At 40.9% G+C, this 16,183-nt stretch overlaps 1 protein-coding gene across 1 annotated transcript in view; it reads right to left on the bottom strand.

The window, feature by feature from the left end:
• Window positions 1-2,441: 2,441 nt before the first annotated feature.
• The window catches only part of CLIC4 (chloride intracellular channel 4), a 32,236-nt gene continuing 18,494 nt past the window's right edge, over window positions 2,442-16,183 (bottom strand). Inside the window, exons 3-6 of the mRNA XM_082329584.1 lie at window positions 10,489-10,614; window positions 9,006-9,112; window positions 7,608-7,789; window positions 2,442-6,824 (exon numbers count right to left, since the gene is read on the bottom strand). Of these exons, the coding sequence (XP_082185710.1) occupies window positions 6,660-6,824; window positions 7,608-7,789; window positions 9,006-9,112; window positions 10,489-10,614 (580 nt within the window). The 3' untranslated portion in view covers window positions 2,442-6,659. The remainder of the gene's footprint in view (window positions 6,825-7,607; window positions 7,790-9,005; window positions 9,113-10,488; window positions 10,615-16,183) is intronic.

Genomic DNA, 16,183 nt, shown 5'->3' with positions numbered 1-16,183 from the left:
ATCCACCCTCTTTCTCCTGGAGACTTCCAGAGACGGCAAGAATGTTTAGACATTCAGCTCATCCTTCGCTTTCATTGTAATGAGTGTCCAAAAGCCCTCAGGCAACCACGTCAAATGAGTTCCTTTTCCATCCCACTGAATACAAAGGTTGGTCCAGGTTTCTTTTTCCTTCCATAAGAATCCCGACTACCCTCTGACAAATTGGTTTATTCCTACACCAGCAGGTACCCGACCGAGATACTTGCAGGGTCTCCTCAGCCTTTCAGCTACTCTATTCTGCTGCTGTTTGTAAGAAAAGGGAGTTGAGGAAGTAATTAGAAAACCGTTTCTGGAATTTCCACAGCACAATTAATATTACTGACGCTTTTGGCAAATAGTATGTTTTACCCTCTTTGCAACAAAAAAAAAAAAACCGGAGCTCTGATAAAGCGTGCTCATTGCTGAAGGAATGAACCGAGACAGATCAATCTTCTGAAATGCGTGCAATACCCCTTTGTGAAAAATGGAACACTGCTAACAAAATGCTGGTTTATTTCTAGGAACTTCTTAGTGAAGCATCGCAAAAATAAGTTGATGAGTATCTAAAATAGTATTTCCAAACGAGGTGCCAATACTTCAAGGCCAGTGCTGTTAAAAACACACCTCAAGGTGAACCAGCGCTCAAGATCACCAGATCCCCCCCGGCTTGGTGCCAGAGACCGACAGCAATTTCCAGCGCATCCTTAGGCTCGCTTAGAATAGGGCAGAGTACAGACGGAAAGAAAACGATCACTTAAATATAACTGGGGTCTAGCCGAAGTTGACGCTGGGGGGCGGGCAGGACGCGGGAGAAGGGTGACACACTTCACAGTAGTCACTGCAACTCTCGGACTGCGCTGCTCTCGGCCCTTACGAAGAGCTGAACATACACCGACTCGCCGTTACTACTTAGCACAGGTCAGGTAGTCCAGATCCTAAACCACTGGCGTTCGTTACAAATCTCTAGACTAGCTTTCCTTGGGAACGCGGCAATGTTTTCGGAGAGGTAAGCCAGAGCTATGTAACCTGGATTCAAGCCAAGTTCAGAACTATTTGGATCAGAGCTGTCCCTGAGAACAGGGAGGACGCAGCGGTCAGAAACAAGTGTGAAACATTCAGCCTCACCTAGCTCCCCTCAAGCTCTTACGTTCTTTCCATTGCTCCCAGCCAGCAGCTACACAGAACTGCTTGGGAGGGGGCTCCAAAGCTTTCACTGAACCCAAAACCTTCTTGCTAGCACGTCCAGGAGGAGCCTTCCACGCCAGACTGGGGAGCCACCTGAGGTAGCTTAAAAACAAAAATCTAGCAAAAAAAAAAATCTAAAGGTTATTAGCTAGTCAAAAGCAGCTCTTGCAGCAAGTCCTAATTATACAAAATACTCCTTGCCTATCTTAAGACCCTTGCCTTTGCCATGCAGGATGAGCATCGTCTTCACAGCTCAACGCTATTCCCTTTCAGTGTGCTCTTCACGTCACCTCCCAGTCCGCCCTGTTGCATTTCATGGAAGTAGGTGACCAAACTCAAACAGGGCGACTGCAAATCTTAGTGCAAAACCCACCTCTGATCACAAACCTCGCCGTCAGTAAAACAATACAGTGACACAGGTACGCAGTCCTACCAAGGGCTTAATTGCTGGATTTGCTGCTGCTTCAAGCACGTCTGTTACTTTCCCGCACATGCTCAAACTCGGATGATGGCATCCCAGATTACAGGCTCCAGGAATGTCTTCTGGATTCCCACAAATTTCCTTTCAAAAACAAAACTCAGACCCCAGATGCACCTCAAACGCTCCTAGGACAGAGAGGAGATTGACACGATAACGCTTAGGAAGTTTTGAAGAAAACTTCCACTAGTGGCTGGGGGTCTTTGCTCTGAAGACCTAGGACCTAGTTAACTCAAAATTAAATACTCAAATTAAAAGCGAGGGCGAATGGTGTTTACCGTGGCTAGTTGAGACATATTTGAAGGCAAAACACAGTAAGGAAACACAGCTGAAACTCAGAACAAAAGCACTGAGTCCGAAACCCATGAATTCTGTAGATGGGATCAATTCAGTCTCAACTCTTAAAATGGCTATTTAGTGGATTATCTGGCTGGAAACAAGTTGAACCAAACATGAGAATTTTTTTACTGTCTTTTTAATCCATTTTCACAGTTTTTAACACTGAAAACCTAGTATTCCACAGAAAAACAAGCTACCAAAATTTACGTTCTTAAGAGTTTCCACTTAGAATCTGAAAAAAACCCCCACTTTTCATAAATTCTGTAGGAGAATTCAGTACTTCTCAACTCATTCTTAACTTTAAGAAAGTTAACTTCTTGACTTTGTCACGGGGCACGACAGCTAGTTATAATGTTAGAATCAGCACGTACTCTGCCTTAAATCACACCACCGCCGAAAAAAACAGGCGGCCAAAAATCGAGAATATAATTACCACAAAGTTTTGTTCTGTAGTTTAGCACACCACATTCAAGCCATAGCTTACACATGCGAGAACCGTAGTCTTCAGAAATAAGAGAAAGATCTGCTTGGTAGTGAAAATATAATTTTATTTTTAACAATAGCTGCCAGCAGTATACTGGTATATCTGTAAAAGATGTTCCAGAGAGTGAAAGACATAAGCAAACTACAATAAATTGTATCAACTCTTCAAGTATTTCTGCAAACAATACTCCAATTCTTGATGTCCTGTCTCGGGAGTCTCGATACCCTACTCCGCTCCACTGTTCTTCCATCCCCCACATCCCCTCCAGAAACAAAATGTAATAGTTGGTGGCACAGGTTCTGAGGCAGATTAAATATTTTTCACTTGGGATAAAGCTTTCTTCTGAAAATATTAATTGGATGTGTTCAGATAGTACTCTGAGTGGCAAAGAGTAAAAAAAAAAGTTGACTGTACTTAACCACTTTTTGTTCTACATTGAGATAGGCATCAGTGGGTTTGGCTCAAGCATCTTCAATTTATTCATGTCTGTGTTCCTTTGATACGAAATGCTAATTTTCTACTTTAGCATAAAAACTTGATTACATCTCTCTTCTTATCATGGAACTGCATGCTACTCTCAATCAGTTTAGACATGCCCATTGCGGAAAAAACACCAATTTTATGGGAAAATGCACACGCACAAGCTACATGGCTGTGACTGTCCGTGTGGGACATCTACACGGACCAGCAGTGAACAGGAGATGGACAGGAAAGCTTTGGAGTGCATGAAATCCTTTCAGAATTCACACGCCTCTTGTTCAACAGGCAGCTCGTACACATAAGGAACCTCTTCAAGAAGGAAAACTTTGTTAAGAAAAAAAAAAAACCAAAAAACAAAAACCATGCATATAGTATAATCTGTTCTCCCACACAAAAACAGGGTGAAGATGATGGGTTTTCCCTTTATGTTCAGGAAATACACAAGTCACCTGTTTTAATGGGAATTTAAGCATATTTCAGCTTGAGAATAAAGTAAGTTATTCAGCATGCTAATACATGCAACCAACTTTCAAACTGGAATGCCTACTTGAAAGGGTAACTGCTGTTTTTAAATTGTAGAAGGGGCTAGAAGCATCATTTTAAATTTAAACAGGGGGTAGATTAATTGCTGTTTGATGAAATTAAAAATGCATTTAAAGATCAGATTGTAAACAAGTTGACAGAAGTCAAGAATTTACATAGTTATGAAAGGGCTTTTTTAATTAATGTAGCGCTGGTGATTGGGGCCAGATGAAAGTGCTCTACCCACACCAGACGCTAAGCCTTTTACACACCACCCTAGCTCCAACTCTGCCGTTCCGAAGGGATCACCTACAGAGGTGAAAGCTGCTCGCTCTCCGGCAGGCTCCTGGCCGCTGCCGAGGCCAGCAGGAGGCTGGCCAGCTTCTGCCACAACCCAACAGAGCCGCGACAGGACGCCCAGCAGATACCGACTCCTTTCACACAGGACAGTGAACAGCTATCGGACAGTAACCGCCTTAGAAATTGCTAACCTGGTCCTCATTTGAATTACACCTCTAAGGGAAAGGCTCCGACGCTCAATACTCCATTGTACTGAGATAAGAAATACATTAGTTACAGCAAGAGCTTTAACTTTGTTTACAAGCTTTCAGACACAATCATTAAAATGCTTAATGCTGAATATAACGTATTACAATTGTTTGAAGATTGCCTAAAAAGTAGAGAGAATATATTATCTATAAAAGACAACAAGCCTGGTATTTTAACACGTTAAGTATTTGTACGCATTGATACGCAGGCAGTGCACGCGCTAGAAGACTGCATGAAAGCGGGTTCATGCTCACACGCACATAACTGCCTGGTGTACTGAAGTGTGCACGCAAAGGCTGATTTGCTTTTAAAAGGAGCGAGGCCCCACTACTACCACCTCAGACAACTTCCAAGGGCCATCCTCATCCAGGTTTTAAAGTAGAGTTAAAAATTTAACAAAGCTATGCCCACAATCACACTGCTTCCTGTATTTTTGTTTTTCAAGGTTAATGATACGATGGCAAAGAGCACCAAACCAATGAGGGCTGGGTTTGTTTTTTTTTTTTACCCTATGTGTCATTAAAAATGTTATCTAACAAAACCCAAATTCATTCCTTTTTCTAGATGTCACGTTGTAGCAAAGACTGAATCCCTACAGAGGATTATTATGGCTGAGAAACTTTATTCAGGACGAGAACGTGACATTAGAATACAGTAATTATTAAAAGGCTACAGTTAAGTCTTTCCTAACCAGGTCGCTCTGCAGAATTTTCTTTCTGTGCCCAAACACCCCTGTAACAAATCATAACAGGGTCTAAGCGCATCTATGGTTGTCTTCGAAAGACACGTAACAGGATTGCTAACTGCCTTTATATTGGAATTCTAGCTCTAGGAAGGCGAGACAAGGCACCACAAGCCAGGTATACAAATACGGATCTTTTACTCTACCTCTTCTATGTCAAACTAACTTCACGGGTATATAAAGTAGCAAAAGCAGGATGCTTAGAAAAGTCAGGCTGGTTTTCATAAAGCCAGTGCTTACCAAAAAAATTAGTGTATAAAAGTGTTTATGTGAGCATTTCCATGTTATTGCAGAATGTTAAATATTCCAAGAACAACCTACCAGGAATAGCACTTTCCAGCTTCTAAGATCAGTTAAATATAAAAGTATCTTTACAAAAAAATAGGCATATAAGTCTAGCATTCTTTGGAGTTGTTTATGATGGTCTCTTACAAATAACCTAGCAGTTTATTTCATGCATCAAAATCATTAATTTTAAACAAGAAAACTATTCCCTGCGTTTAGAAATATTTGAAAATCACTTTTAAAAAAATTGTAGTGCTATTCCTCAGTGTTGCTGTAAAAAGATTCTGTATAGTAGTGCAATGATTACGATTATGCAGAATTGCAGTCCAGGTGCACAGACAAGCAATCAGGACAAATTCCATGTCAAGGACTGGATTTCACGCACCATTTCTTTACAAGAGTAATTAATAGATTTTCTTTCAGGAAAAAATGCACACTATAATTTAAGGCAAACGTTATCTTTAAAGGTCACTTTAGCTTTCTTCAGGAAAGAAATAGCTTAAAAAAGTTCCCAGAAAGACTCCCACTTTAACAGCCCTCGGTGTTCAGTCTTGCATCACTAATCATTGCACTGCTATTCACCATATACAGTAGCTATTTATCAACTAGGACACTAATGTTTACATGTACTTTGTTTATGACAGCACAGATTTTGTAAGTAAATATCACCAGAAAGACCTATACAAAATAAAGGCTCTTAACTACCAAAAAGAAAGCCACTTGCAATTTTTAAGGTGAACAGATGGCAAGCATCCAGTTCTTCTGGTTCCACGATGGTAAAGGGCATCCTGACAATTACTCGTTTGCTGCAACTCAGAATTCGGGACAAATGTAGGTTGCCAATTTAAAAAAAGAAAATTTTTTTTTTTTTTTTTTTAAATCTCATCAAGCTCTTGAAGACACAACGAAATACTAACTCAGAACTGCAAGCTTCCTGCTATAGCACTCAAGCCTAGATTCAAACTTCCCTGATGTCTGAGGTCATTCAAATCCAAGTTTCACATTTGAGTCCATTCTCAACCGTTACCGTGATTTCAAATCCAGAATTTTTTTTTTTAAAAAAACGTTGCCAAATATTCTGCAAATGGCTCTTTTGGATAATAAGTTCCCTTCTATATGTAAATAGGATAGACGAGCAGGTACAGTTCAATGTGTCACAGATGACAATTGTGTATAGATCTTCTGGAAAAGCAATAAATTCCAAAATACATAAATATTCCTTGTACCATATAGCAAGACAGTATGCTAAACCAATTCGTAGACAGGGACCAAATGTTTGCAAAGGGAAGTAGTAGGGGCAAGATAACCCTTCATATTGAAGAATCTAGAGTTACCCCAGTGCAATATTAACATACCTGCATTAATCAGATTCAAACTTGCTGTGAAAGGAGGTAAGGAAAAACAAGCCTATAATTAAGTCTGCAAACTTTAGGTAATTACTGTACCTGGTCTATCCACCATAACTTTGAATAACTGCAAGTTCATGCAAAAAAAATTGCTATCTTATATGAAAAGAGCAGTCTGTTAGAAGCATTGTTATGGAATATGCAAGAAGTCATCTCTTTTGCAAGTGCTGTTTACTTAGTGAGTCTCTTGGCTACATCACTGTAAGCTATTTCAATTTCTTTGTCTCCAGGACAGGTATTGGTGAATTCATCTCTGCTATAAGCATTCGTCAGGTATCTCCAAATCCCTGTCATTTCCTTGGGAATCTCAAAGTTGCGGTATTTTTTGGCCACCACCTAGAACAAGAGAATTAGATTGTGAATTTACATCCTTCGACTGAAACCGCTTCTCCATCCCCTGTCACTCTCTGGCTAAGCTATCCTTCCAACGCGTACGCTCAGAGTCGCTTCTGAAGTCAGCAGGACCTGCCCCTCTGGGATGTGCCCGGACCTGGCAGCGCACTGCCTCGCGTAGTTCCTATTACTGTCCTCGCCAAGGGAAATACTGCTGCACCCAGGCGGAAACTTAATCTGTGGCTCCATCTGCAGTACAAAACTGACAAAGATCATGGGAGACGGTCGAAAGAAAGCGAGCCACGATTCACAGGCACATCTTCACTCCTGTAGCTACCCTAGGCTACCTCTTTCTAGACCTGGGACTTTTTTTTTTTTAAATACAATCCTTGTAGTTCACATTGTGACATTTACCCTGTTGCTAACAGAGCAGTTTTCTCTACAGATGTGAGAAGACATCCGCTTCAAACACGAACTGGCCACATGATGGTCACCTTCCTTCTACCCCGTTCTTTTACGTGACCCAGCCTCCTGTGACTGCACCGGTCAGTGCTTCTGCCATTTGATCATCTGCCGCCCAGCTTGGCTACTGGTTCACACCTTCCCCGAATTCAACTCCTCTATCCCTACAGTCCCTGTGAATTACCTAAATCTGTACTGTACAATTGCATGTACTGTTAATACTGTAGTTAAACTTACACGTGGGTGGCAGGAGTCGGAATCCAGAATGTCATAAACCGCAAGCATTTTGTCCTTCGTTATCACAACAACATACAAGCCATTTACCTTGACAATGTGCAGTTTGGGCAGCAGGTTGCAGTCTGCTAATGTCATCTCATTGCCATCCAAAAACTTGCGGGTAGAAATTGTGATATCCTCCATGCTATTTTCATCTATCTCATCAGGAAGAGGAGAGTTCAGATACTCATCCAGTTTCTGAAGGGTTTTCAAGAGGCCACGTTCTAAGGCTACAGAGGAAGGAACGGTTTTAAGAACAAAAAAAGCCAAACCACAGCACACAAATTTCAAAGCAAATTATCATTAAGAATATTGATATCAGCACCAGATCTGAAAAACAAAATCCACATCACTGCAGTACCCAGAACAGACCACATACAGAAGGATTTGTAACCCTTGTACAATTTTTGTGACAACACTGCTGCCGGAGCTGCCTTCGTGGTCACTAGTAACGCTGAAACTGAACCGGAATCCCTTTAAACATCACACAGATGCAGGTTATTTAAAAGCTGGTTTATACCTGAGTTTGCACTAATTTAAAATACTCTAAGGCTGTCCACAAGTGTTTATTTTTGGTTTAAAAAGTGGCTTATGTCACTTTCTTAAGACTATTCCTAACTGGCTTAAACTAATTAGAATTAAGCTATGCTAGGGTTTATATTCATTTAAACGTAATCTGCTTAATGCCGCATGCTCAGCTCACAGCCGCAACGGAACGCAGAGGCTGCCGAGGAGGTTTGTGGTACACAGCAGCAGAGGGCAGCACACCCCGCAAAATCGGAAGCTGTTTGCAAACATCTTCAATCTCTCCATCTGAAATACAGCAGAAAGGCACGCCGATTCCCTAAGTTTTCCCTCCAAGTACGCTGAGGGCAAAAGATTTGTACTGAACTATTTAAAGGTCTAATTGTGCATTCTAGATCTCGTTGATCTCTCACCTTCTATGTTCTCTCCACACAGAAAGGTCTCAATCCTTTAAAGAAAGCAACGTGAACTAAGCTTAACTCAGAACTCTGAATGGGAGCCCTCAGTCCTAGCAGGGTCAAATAATCAAATGTGCAGAAAGGCCTCCCAGCAAACGCACGGAAACCCAGCCACTGGGGCACGACACAAACTCTGCGTGGAGTTTGGTTCTGGATGTTCAAATCATTTCCACTTAGTTCTGAGTGGCTGCTGCACAGAGAAGTTTCGATGCCAGGCATATTTACAAACCACGTACACCCTACTAAAATTCTGACTGAACACTAATCGAAGTTCTCTTTAGAAGTGCTGAAATCTTTGTCTCTGACCGCTAACTTGAAACCACAGGTTTAATTCAGGAGATTCCCTCACGTGTCCGTCAACATGGAGCAAAATTTGTCAGCGAGACACTTCACAGTAAAGCTGCTCTGAAAAACACAAGGCAACGAAAACAACGTGTGCAGCTGTCGGCCCCCCAGAACCTACCTTCATTAGCTTCTGGTCTAGAATTTTTGATAAACGCAGAAAATTTGGCAAATATATCCATTCCAGCAGTGTTTGATTCTGGATGCTTTGGTGAAAGTTTTAGGTACCTAAAAAGTAGAAAGGAGTAGATTTACAGCACATTTAGCAGAATGATGCTCATCGTATATTAACTAGCACAAAACGTCCCTTTTTAAAAGAAAAGATTCTACATCGTGTACATTTACCAATTTATCCATTTTCGGGTTAACGTGGAGGACTTGCTACGTAACTGTAGTATCACACACTTCCACTTAAGTTTTTTAAACCTGATGCTTTTTTAATCACTTTTCAGGGGAATACCAAAGCATATTTCTGCTTTCTGCATCAGGCATCTGTTTGAAGCACAGAGTGTCTGAAACAGCCCAGGGTCACAAGAGCCAGCTCCCTTGCTCCAGCACGGCAGCGCTGCCAAGGCAGCGGATCACAGTTCGGTAAACAAGAACATAGTTAGGGATCAAAAAGGCAACAAATTCAATGCTCTTGTCCATTCTCTCTTCACTGACTTTTTTTTTTTTTTTCATTTAAATTAATATAAGCTGTCCCAGAATATCATGGACTCCAAATCTTTTAACAAAAAGTAAAGTCTGGCCACACTAAAAAGACAAAACAGTTCAGTCTGCTAAAGGCGGTGTCTGCATTTTGCCATTGCCTGCCAGCGGAGGGAGAGGAAAGCCAGCAGTTTAGAGAAAGCTTGAACACATTTCTCATGCTTGTGCTGTGTAATCTAATTATTTTTAAAGGCGTTCAGTATTTCCCACCATAATTTCCAAATACTAAATAATTGATCTCCAGGACTCATCATTATGTCTAGTATGAAGGAATTAATGTTTAAAAAAATTATTTCCAAGTTGTATTTAGTAATCACTGGTTCTGTACAATTATCAACTATCCATCTGCTTAGAGAAAGCTGGAAGAATAAAGAAAAATTTAACATTAAATACAAATTTCACTGACATTCCTGTTGAGAACAAGAAAACAACAAACTCCTGAAGACTCAAATAACACCTTACTTCTAGAAGAATGACTGCAAATACAAGTCTCCAAAAGGACACTGCACATCCCCTTAAAATAGATTCTCAGTTCATTACGGAGTGAAGTTTAAGTTTTGTATAGCAGGCTCATCGCCATTTACAATATTTGGACACATCATCAGAATGGCCTGCCCCAGTCATCAAAAGGAAAAGTCATTTAGTTTGAAAACTGCAGGAAGTATAACAGGACTCTATAAAGGACAATTTAAAAATAATCTTTAAAAGAAAAAAATTTTTAATATACAGATAAGGGAGCTGGAGGGAGGAAAAGTATGACGAGCAAGAACTCCAAGCTATTTTCAATGCCTAATCTTCAGTTTTTTGATGCTGACGAACATCTTAATTTGTGCAGAAAACCCCCTTGAGAACACTCCATCTAATCTAAGGTGACAAATTACCATTTTAACACTTACTTGGGTGGAGCCAAAACATCTTCCAGGAACTCTTCAATCTTATTCACATCTGTTTTCACTTCACCATTGTAAGTTATGAAGGGTGGATGAGTGCCTGGAGCCAAATTTTGAAGGTCTGCTGGTTTTCTAGGGTGAAATACAAACCAATACAAAAGTAAGCACGGGACAGCCATGACCTAGCTTTCATCGCTACAATCACAAAAGCACTGCCTGAGGTTTTCACGTCCTTGCAGTTTTAAAAAGATATCCCCAGTCTTCTTTTTAAAAAGTGAGTTTACAGCTTGATTAGCATTTTGAATATATACGTGATAACAATTGATTTCAAATACTTAAAACCACCTGCTTCCTCCTACCTCTGGCTATGTTTTTTCTCAAGTCGGTATAATATTGACTAGCGGGGGGGATACATACACCACACACACACTCTCTGTCCCAAGATCTGCAGTACAGAGTTTATATATAGCGTAATCTGCGATCCGTGATAATCCTCCCCTTTTACACAGAGCTCCTCTGGAAAAAAGCAAGTCTGAGATAAATGGTTTATACATAACGCTCTCTTAGGCGCACACAGAATCTGGTTCTAGACAAGCTGACAGATGCTCAAACACCATGTTTAAAACTGATGCTTAAAGCTTGCTCCGGTGAAAAAACTATTTACAAAGAAGAGCAGCACACTTGGGCAAAGGGAGGAGAATCCCCGACATTAGTATGACTAGACACAAGAGAAACAGACATTTCTAAATCTTAAGTCAGTTTTGGCGATACCTCCGGCTATTCACTCCAGCTCCTTTCAGGCTAATCCTTTTCAAGCAAAGCCAGTCTATTTTGTAAGCAATTGGCTTCTCTCTCCTCTAGTTGTGCAGTGACACGGTAGTGGGGCAAGGAACAACACTGCAGACGTTTCCTTAGAAGCCTCTATGTCAGCTGTGCATATGCACCTACCTACTCATTCACCCCAAAATGCCTAACGTACTCTTTAATGTAAAGCTCTCGCATCTGCCTTGTCAGCAGATTCAGATGCAAAGCTGAAGTCAATAATGAGATGTGGAGTCATTAGAAGCTATAAAAGCCAAAGCATCATCTAAAAAGCTGCAGCCAGCTTTTCCCCAGCAAATCATCACGGTATTAGTTAGTCCCATGCTAGTGCAACTGTCTCAGCAGAAGCAGAAATAAAATTACAGTCCTGCTTGGCACTTCTTCAGTAGCAGCACTTAAAGCTTCCCTCTGATGGAGCTATTGACTGCAGCCCAGGATGGCTGCTCAGAAGGACGCAGTCCAACTTCTCCAAGAACCTCTCCCCATTGCAGAGGACGGTCTGCCATTCCCAGTTCCCCGGACCATCGCTGCGTGCTAACACCTGACAGCACGCGCGACCCAGCTGAGGCACCCCTGGACAACTACCCTTCTGTCAAGCTGACCAGAGCAATCGCTACGGGATGACCACCACCTTTGGCTAGCGGTATGCTGGATGAGGAACAACAAACGACACCTGACCCAGCAGAAAGTTTGCCAAGGTAAAGTTCCCCCTTTGGTACTGTTTGAACAAATCCAAACTGGACGGTAACCCTTGAACTGGGTCTGTGCTTTGTACGACGTGGCCACATGTCTGAGCCAGCACCGGGCCTCCAGGAACTGGGTTTACTGGATACTGGAACCACAGTTCAAGAAAGGCTCCTGACTGCACTGGAGAGGGAAACTAGATTAGCAATATGCACATTCAGGGTAGCAGGAGAAAGCAGCAATAGCACTCAGACTCCGTAAACTCCGCACAGTTTACAAGTCTATCCTGTAGAAACGTTGCTTTCGATTTCTTACAAAATTAAGAGCCCCGCCAGGATTTCGTGTCCTGCCCGCTGCCGAACAGCAGCAGTGTGCAGTGCCAAAGTGTACGCAGGACAGATAGCAGCACTTGGCAGCGTATGTAAAACTGAATGAGAAAACCGATTTTCGTACTTAAGAACATTAAGCACCCTGCTTTCAGCCAGGTGACAGAAGTCTTGTTAATACAAGAATTTAACCATTTTCAGTTCGTAAGCTTCCGAGAAGTTATTTCTCACTAATAGTTGCCATCGCCCTCTTACTTCTAGGATTTAAAGTCTGTCATCGGTTAATGCTTTAAGTAGCTTAACACTTCATTTAAATACAGCTTTGCAACCCACAACAATTACAGGAAGTCATTGTGGCTCGCTTCCAGTTTCGCATGGTGGCTAGATAAAATTCCTCAAAAGGAATGTTATTTTAAAAACAAACACAGGCAAGACCACCGGATTTGCAGTAACACTATCAAAGGGAAGATTTTGTTTCAGAAACAGACTAGTCTAATGAACTAACCAAAAAAGTTTTCCAAAGCATCAGAGTGCATCTCAAGGATCCCAGAGCACTTGATTAACCCCTCTTGCCACTCCAGTCAGACCACCTGTATCCTTCCAGAAAGAGAAAGCAGAGATTAACATCCCACAGCCAAAGACCAAGCATAATACAGGGTTTGACTTCCAGTTTGCTGCACTTGCCGGTAGATCATAAACAAAGCCTGGTTTACCACATACAAGCCACAGCCTTTAGAGCACCATGAGTACACAGGAATATCCTTAAAAGGCCAAGAGTACAACTTCCCTTAATAGCCAAACAAGAAGGCAATTAAAAATATTATAGTGAAGTTTACTTCACAGATAAAACTGGGCAGCTTTTTAAAAAAAAAAAAAAAAAAAAAAAACAAACAAAAAAAACCAAACCCAAACCACTTCTATAACCACTCGAAACAATTCCATGACAGCTAGTACCTGCCCCAGAGTTTACCAGGGATGTAGGTCCACGTACCTAAGTATCTGGCTATCACTAGCTAATTAAGTGGGCAGGCTCTTCAACACCAGTTAAGGTATGAACATTTCATGGCTTTGCCAGAAACCAGAACAGCAATTTGCATTCAAATAATTTCCTGAGGATCAGACAAAAGCCAGCCTCCAAATGTAATATGCTCTACACCGATTTATAATTTACACAAGTACTGCAATGAGTATCTGAAGAGTAACGTGGGGGAAAAAAATGCCAGCAATAAAAAAAGCCCTGTCTCTAGTTCCTAAGCAGTATTTTACACTGCTGAAGTTGCATTCACCTCTGGGCAGTCTTTAATATTTACTAATCTCTTTATTTAATCTTTGTCAACATAATTGTAAAACCACACAATCAAGATGTTTAAAACAGGATTTCAAAACTTAACCGAATGCAGGCTGGCCTTGAACACTGCTACAAGCCCAACAAATGGTTTATGCACTGCAACTCTGCTCTCGTCACCAGAACAAGTCAAATCTGAGCACTGAAATGCTGCTTCTGAAAAGGGAAAGAATAAAGCCTCTGTCTGCCTCAACAGAAGCAAGAAATGCATGATTTCTTTGAAAGGGCGGGACGTCCCACTTCGTTTGCCTATGTGCATATGTTTCTGTCTTAAGAGTAGAACTGAGAACTGTGAAATGTTCATTTGTTAGCACGGTATGATGTCCAATGCAATTATGGAAGGGAAAAAATACATGCCACAGAGGCAGTTACATCGGACTCAAGTTTTTCCCTGTGTCCCAAGTTATTCGTGAACTTTTGTACCCAACCATGACCTTTTAAGCCTCACAAAGAGACAGAGCTTGCCTTACAGTTGTGCAGAAATTACGCTATGAGGCATAAGCACGGTTTGCAAGCAAACCCTTTTTCTTTTTTTGGCTAGCAAAATAAATTCAGGTGCTTAAAACCATTACTACCCAGCTCTTCAACAAGTTTGTGTCTTCAACAGCAGAGTGGTACAGAGAGGGTAATTGGCTTGAATAATGTACTTGTAAAAGCAGTTTCTTGTGACAGTATTGGAAGTATTAAGGCAACGTCTAGCACCTATTCTCATTCTGGTAATGGTAACAGGGGAAAAAACCACCATCTGCTATGAAGCGTTTCCACTTGAGCACGTAGCTGCATTTGACATTCTGCATGCTACACTACTCTACAACTAGGTATTAGACAATCCAGAATGTTACGTTTGTATTTATGAAGCTTTAAATAAAGTCTGAAAGGAATTAAGTTTGTATCAACATCTATTCTAATCTGAATTAGCTTCAGCGGTCCTTCTCCTTTACTAGAAAATGCATTCACTGTACAACAGAAGAGTAGAGTTCATTTCACCTATTCCTGTGCAGTTTTTTTAATTTTGCACTTACTTTGTTTTCCCCTCCCCAATATAAAAAAAATGGAAAGAAAGCTTTCCTTGTGTAAGAAAAGACAATTTTAAACATCTGCAACCAATTTATATTCTAAAAGTTAGTCTTACATACCATTCCCCCGTCCAATTAACACAAAGTTGCCAAAGGGACACAAATAAAGCCAATTCATCAGGCATCTTTGGCATTTTAATATCTCTCAGACTGGTTCAGGAGTAAAAATGCTTCCAAGTATAAAATGTCTCTTTCAACTTTCTTCTCATCCCCCCTCCCGCCCCAATAAATGCAACAGGTTAAATAACGCCCTCATTAAAAGTCAAGGAAGTCCAAACCTACAAATAGCACGCAAGTTCCACTCCTGAGGTTTCCACAAACCACATGCAGTGCTAAATGGAAGATACGATAGATTTGGTTTGTGTGTGCTGGCAGCAAGGATTGTATTTGCAGTAAAGTCCCACATTGGCCAGAGAAGATCTCTGAGCTGCTACAAATGCACACACAGTTGACAAAAGCTGCTTTCTCCCCCTCTGCTTGAGTGGCCTGCCTCAGCCTTACTACACATGGAAATATTTAACACCAGTTGCCAGCACTGAAGCAGCAACTTCAGTGATTTTTAAAAATTAAAACAAGTCACCTCCTTCAAAAAAATTACGAGGTTAAGTCTAGCAGGGTGACTTCTTTCTTACACGTTTTACACTGGATTCGTTGGAGAACACTGTATATTTCTATTGGCTTTATTTCTGAAAATAAAGTTTGTAAGCACTGGCAGTCTCTCCTCTCTCCAGAGAGTTCAGTGACTAACGTTACATTACATTAGTGCTGTGAAAACATTACTTCACACCAAAAACAAATACAAGGCCTCTGCTGAATTTAGCATTACCACTTCTAATAAAAGTACACCCAACCTCAGGAAATTAAGACTCTGGATTCACATCTCGCCCTTCTTAGACACTAAGGTATTCATTTCATAGATGGAGAAGTCGCAATTTAGGTAACACACAGCATCATGACATATCTGGCTAACATTACACAAAAGCAGAATATTTTACATTTTGTTCCTACCCATTTCATTCCTATTTCACTTGTATTTACCTCATGGACAGATATTTTCACATTGGTTTTATTCTTGTTGCATAATAAGCAATATTCTCTTAAAATCTCTAAAAAGAGGAGTAAGGCTGCACATTATTTGTGACCGTTATCCAATAATCATTGGAGATTTGATCAAAGATTGCTTGATCTAAACACCTACCCAGCAGTCTTCACTTGTGGGATCTCGATATGAAGTCAGTAAGATTCAGTGTTCAGTTATAAGAGACTTCACATCAGCTATCAGTTTTACAGGAGAAGAGCATCATTTAACAAATTCAAGAGAATGTCTCAGAGCCGTTCTTTTTGGTTACGGATACTCGTAAATAACCATCAATTTACACCAAGGTTGCCTATGAGTATTTATGAGGACAGATTTTCTTTTTCATTTCAGAAAATAAGCCATGCAAGGT

Source organism: Platalea leucorodia (assembly GCF_965183815.1).
Source record: "Platalea leucorodia genome assembly, chromosome: 18".
In the NCBI taxonomy this organism is placed as follows: domain Eukaryota; kingdom Metazoa; phylum Chordata; class Aves; order Pelecaniformes; family Threskiornithidae; genus Platalea; species Platalea leucorodia.
Note: the sequence above shows the minus strand (reverse complement) of the source record. Positions and strands in the feature narration are given on the sequence as shown.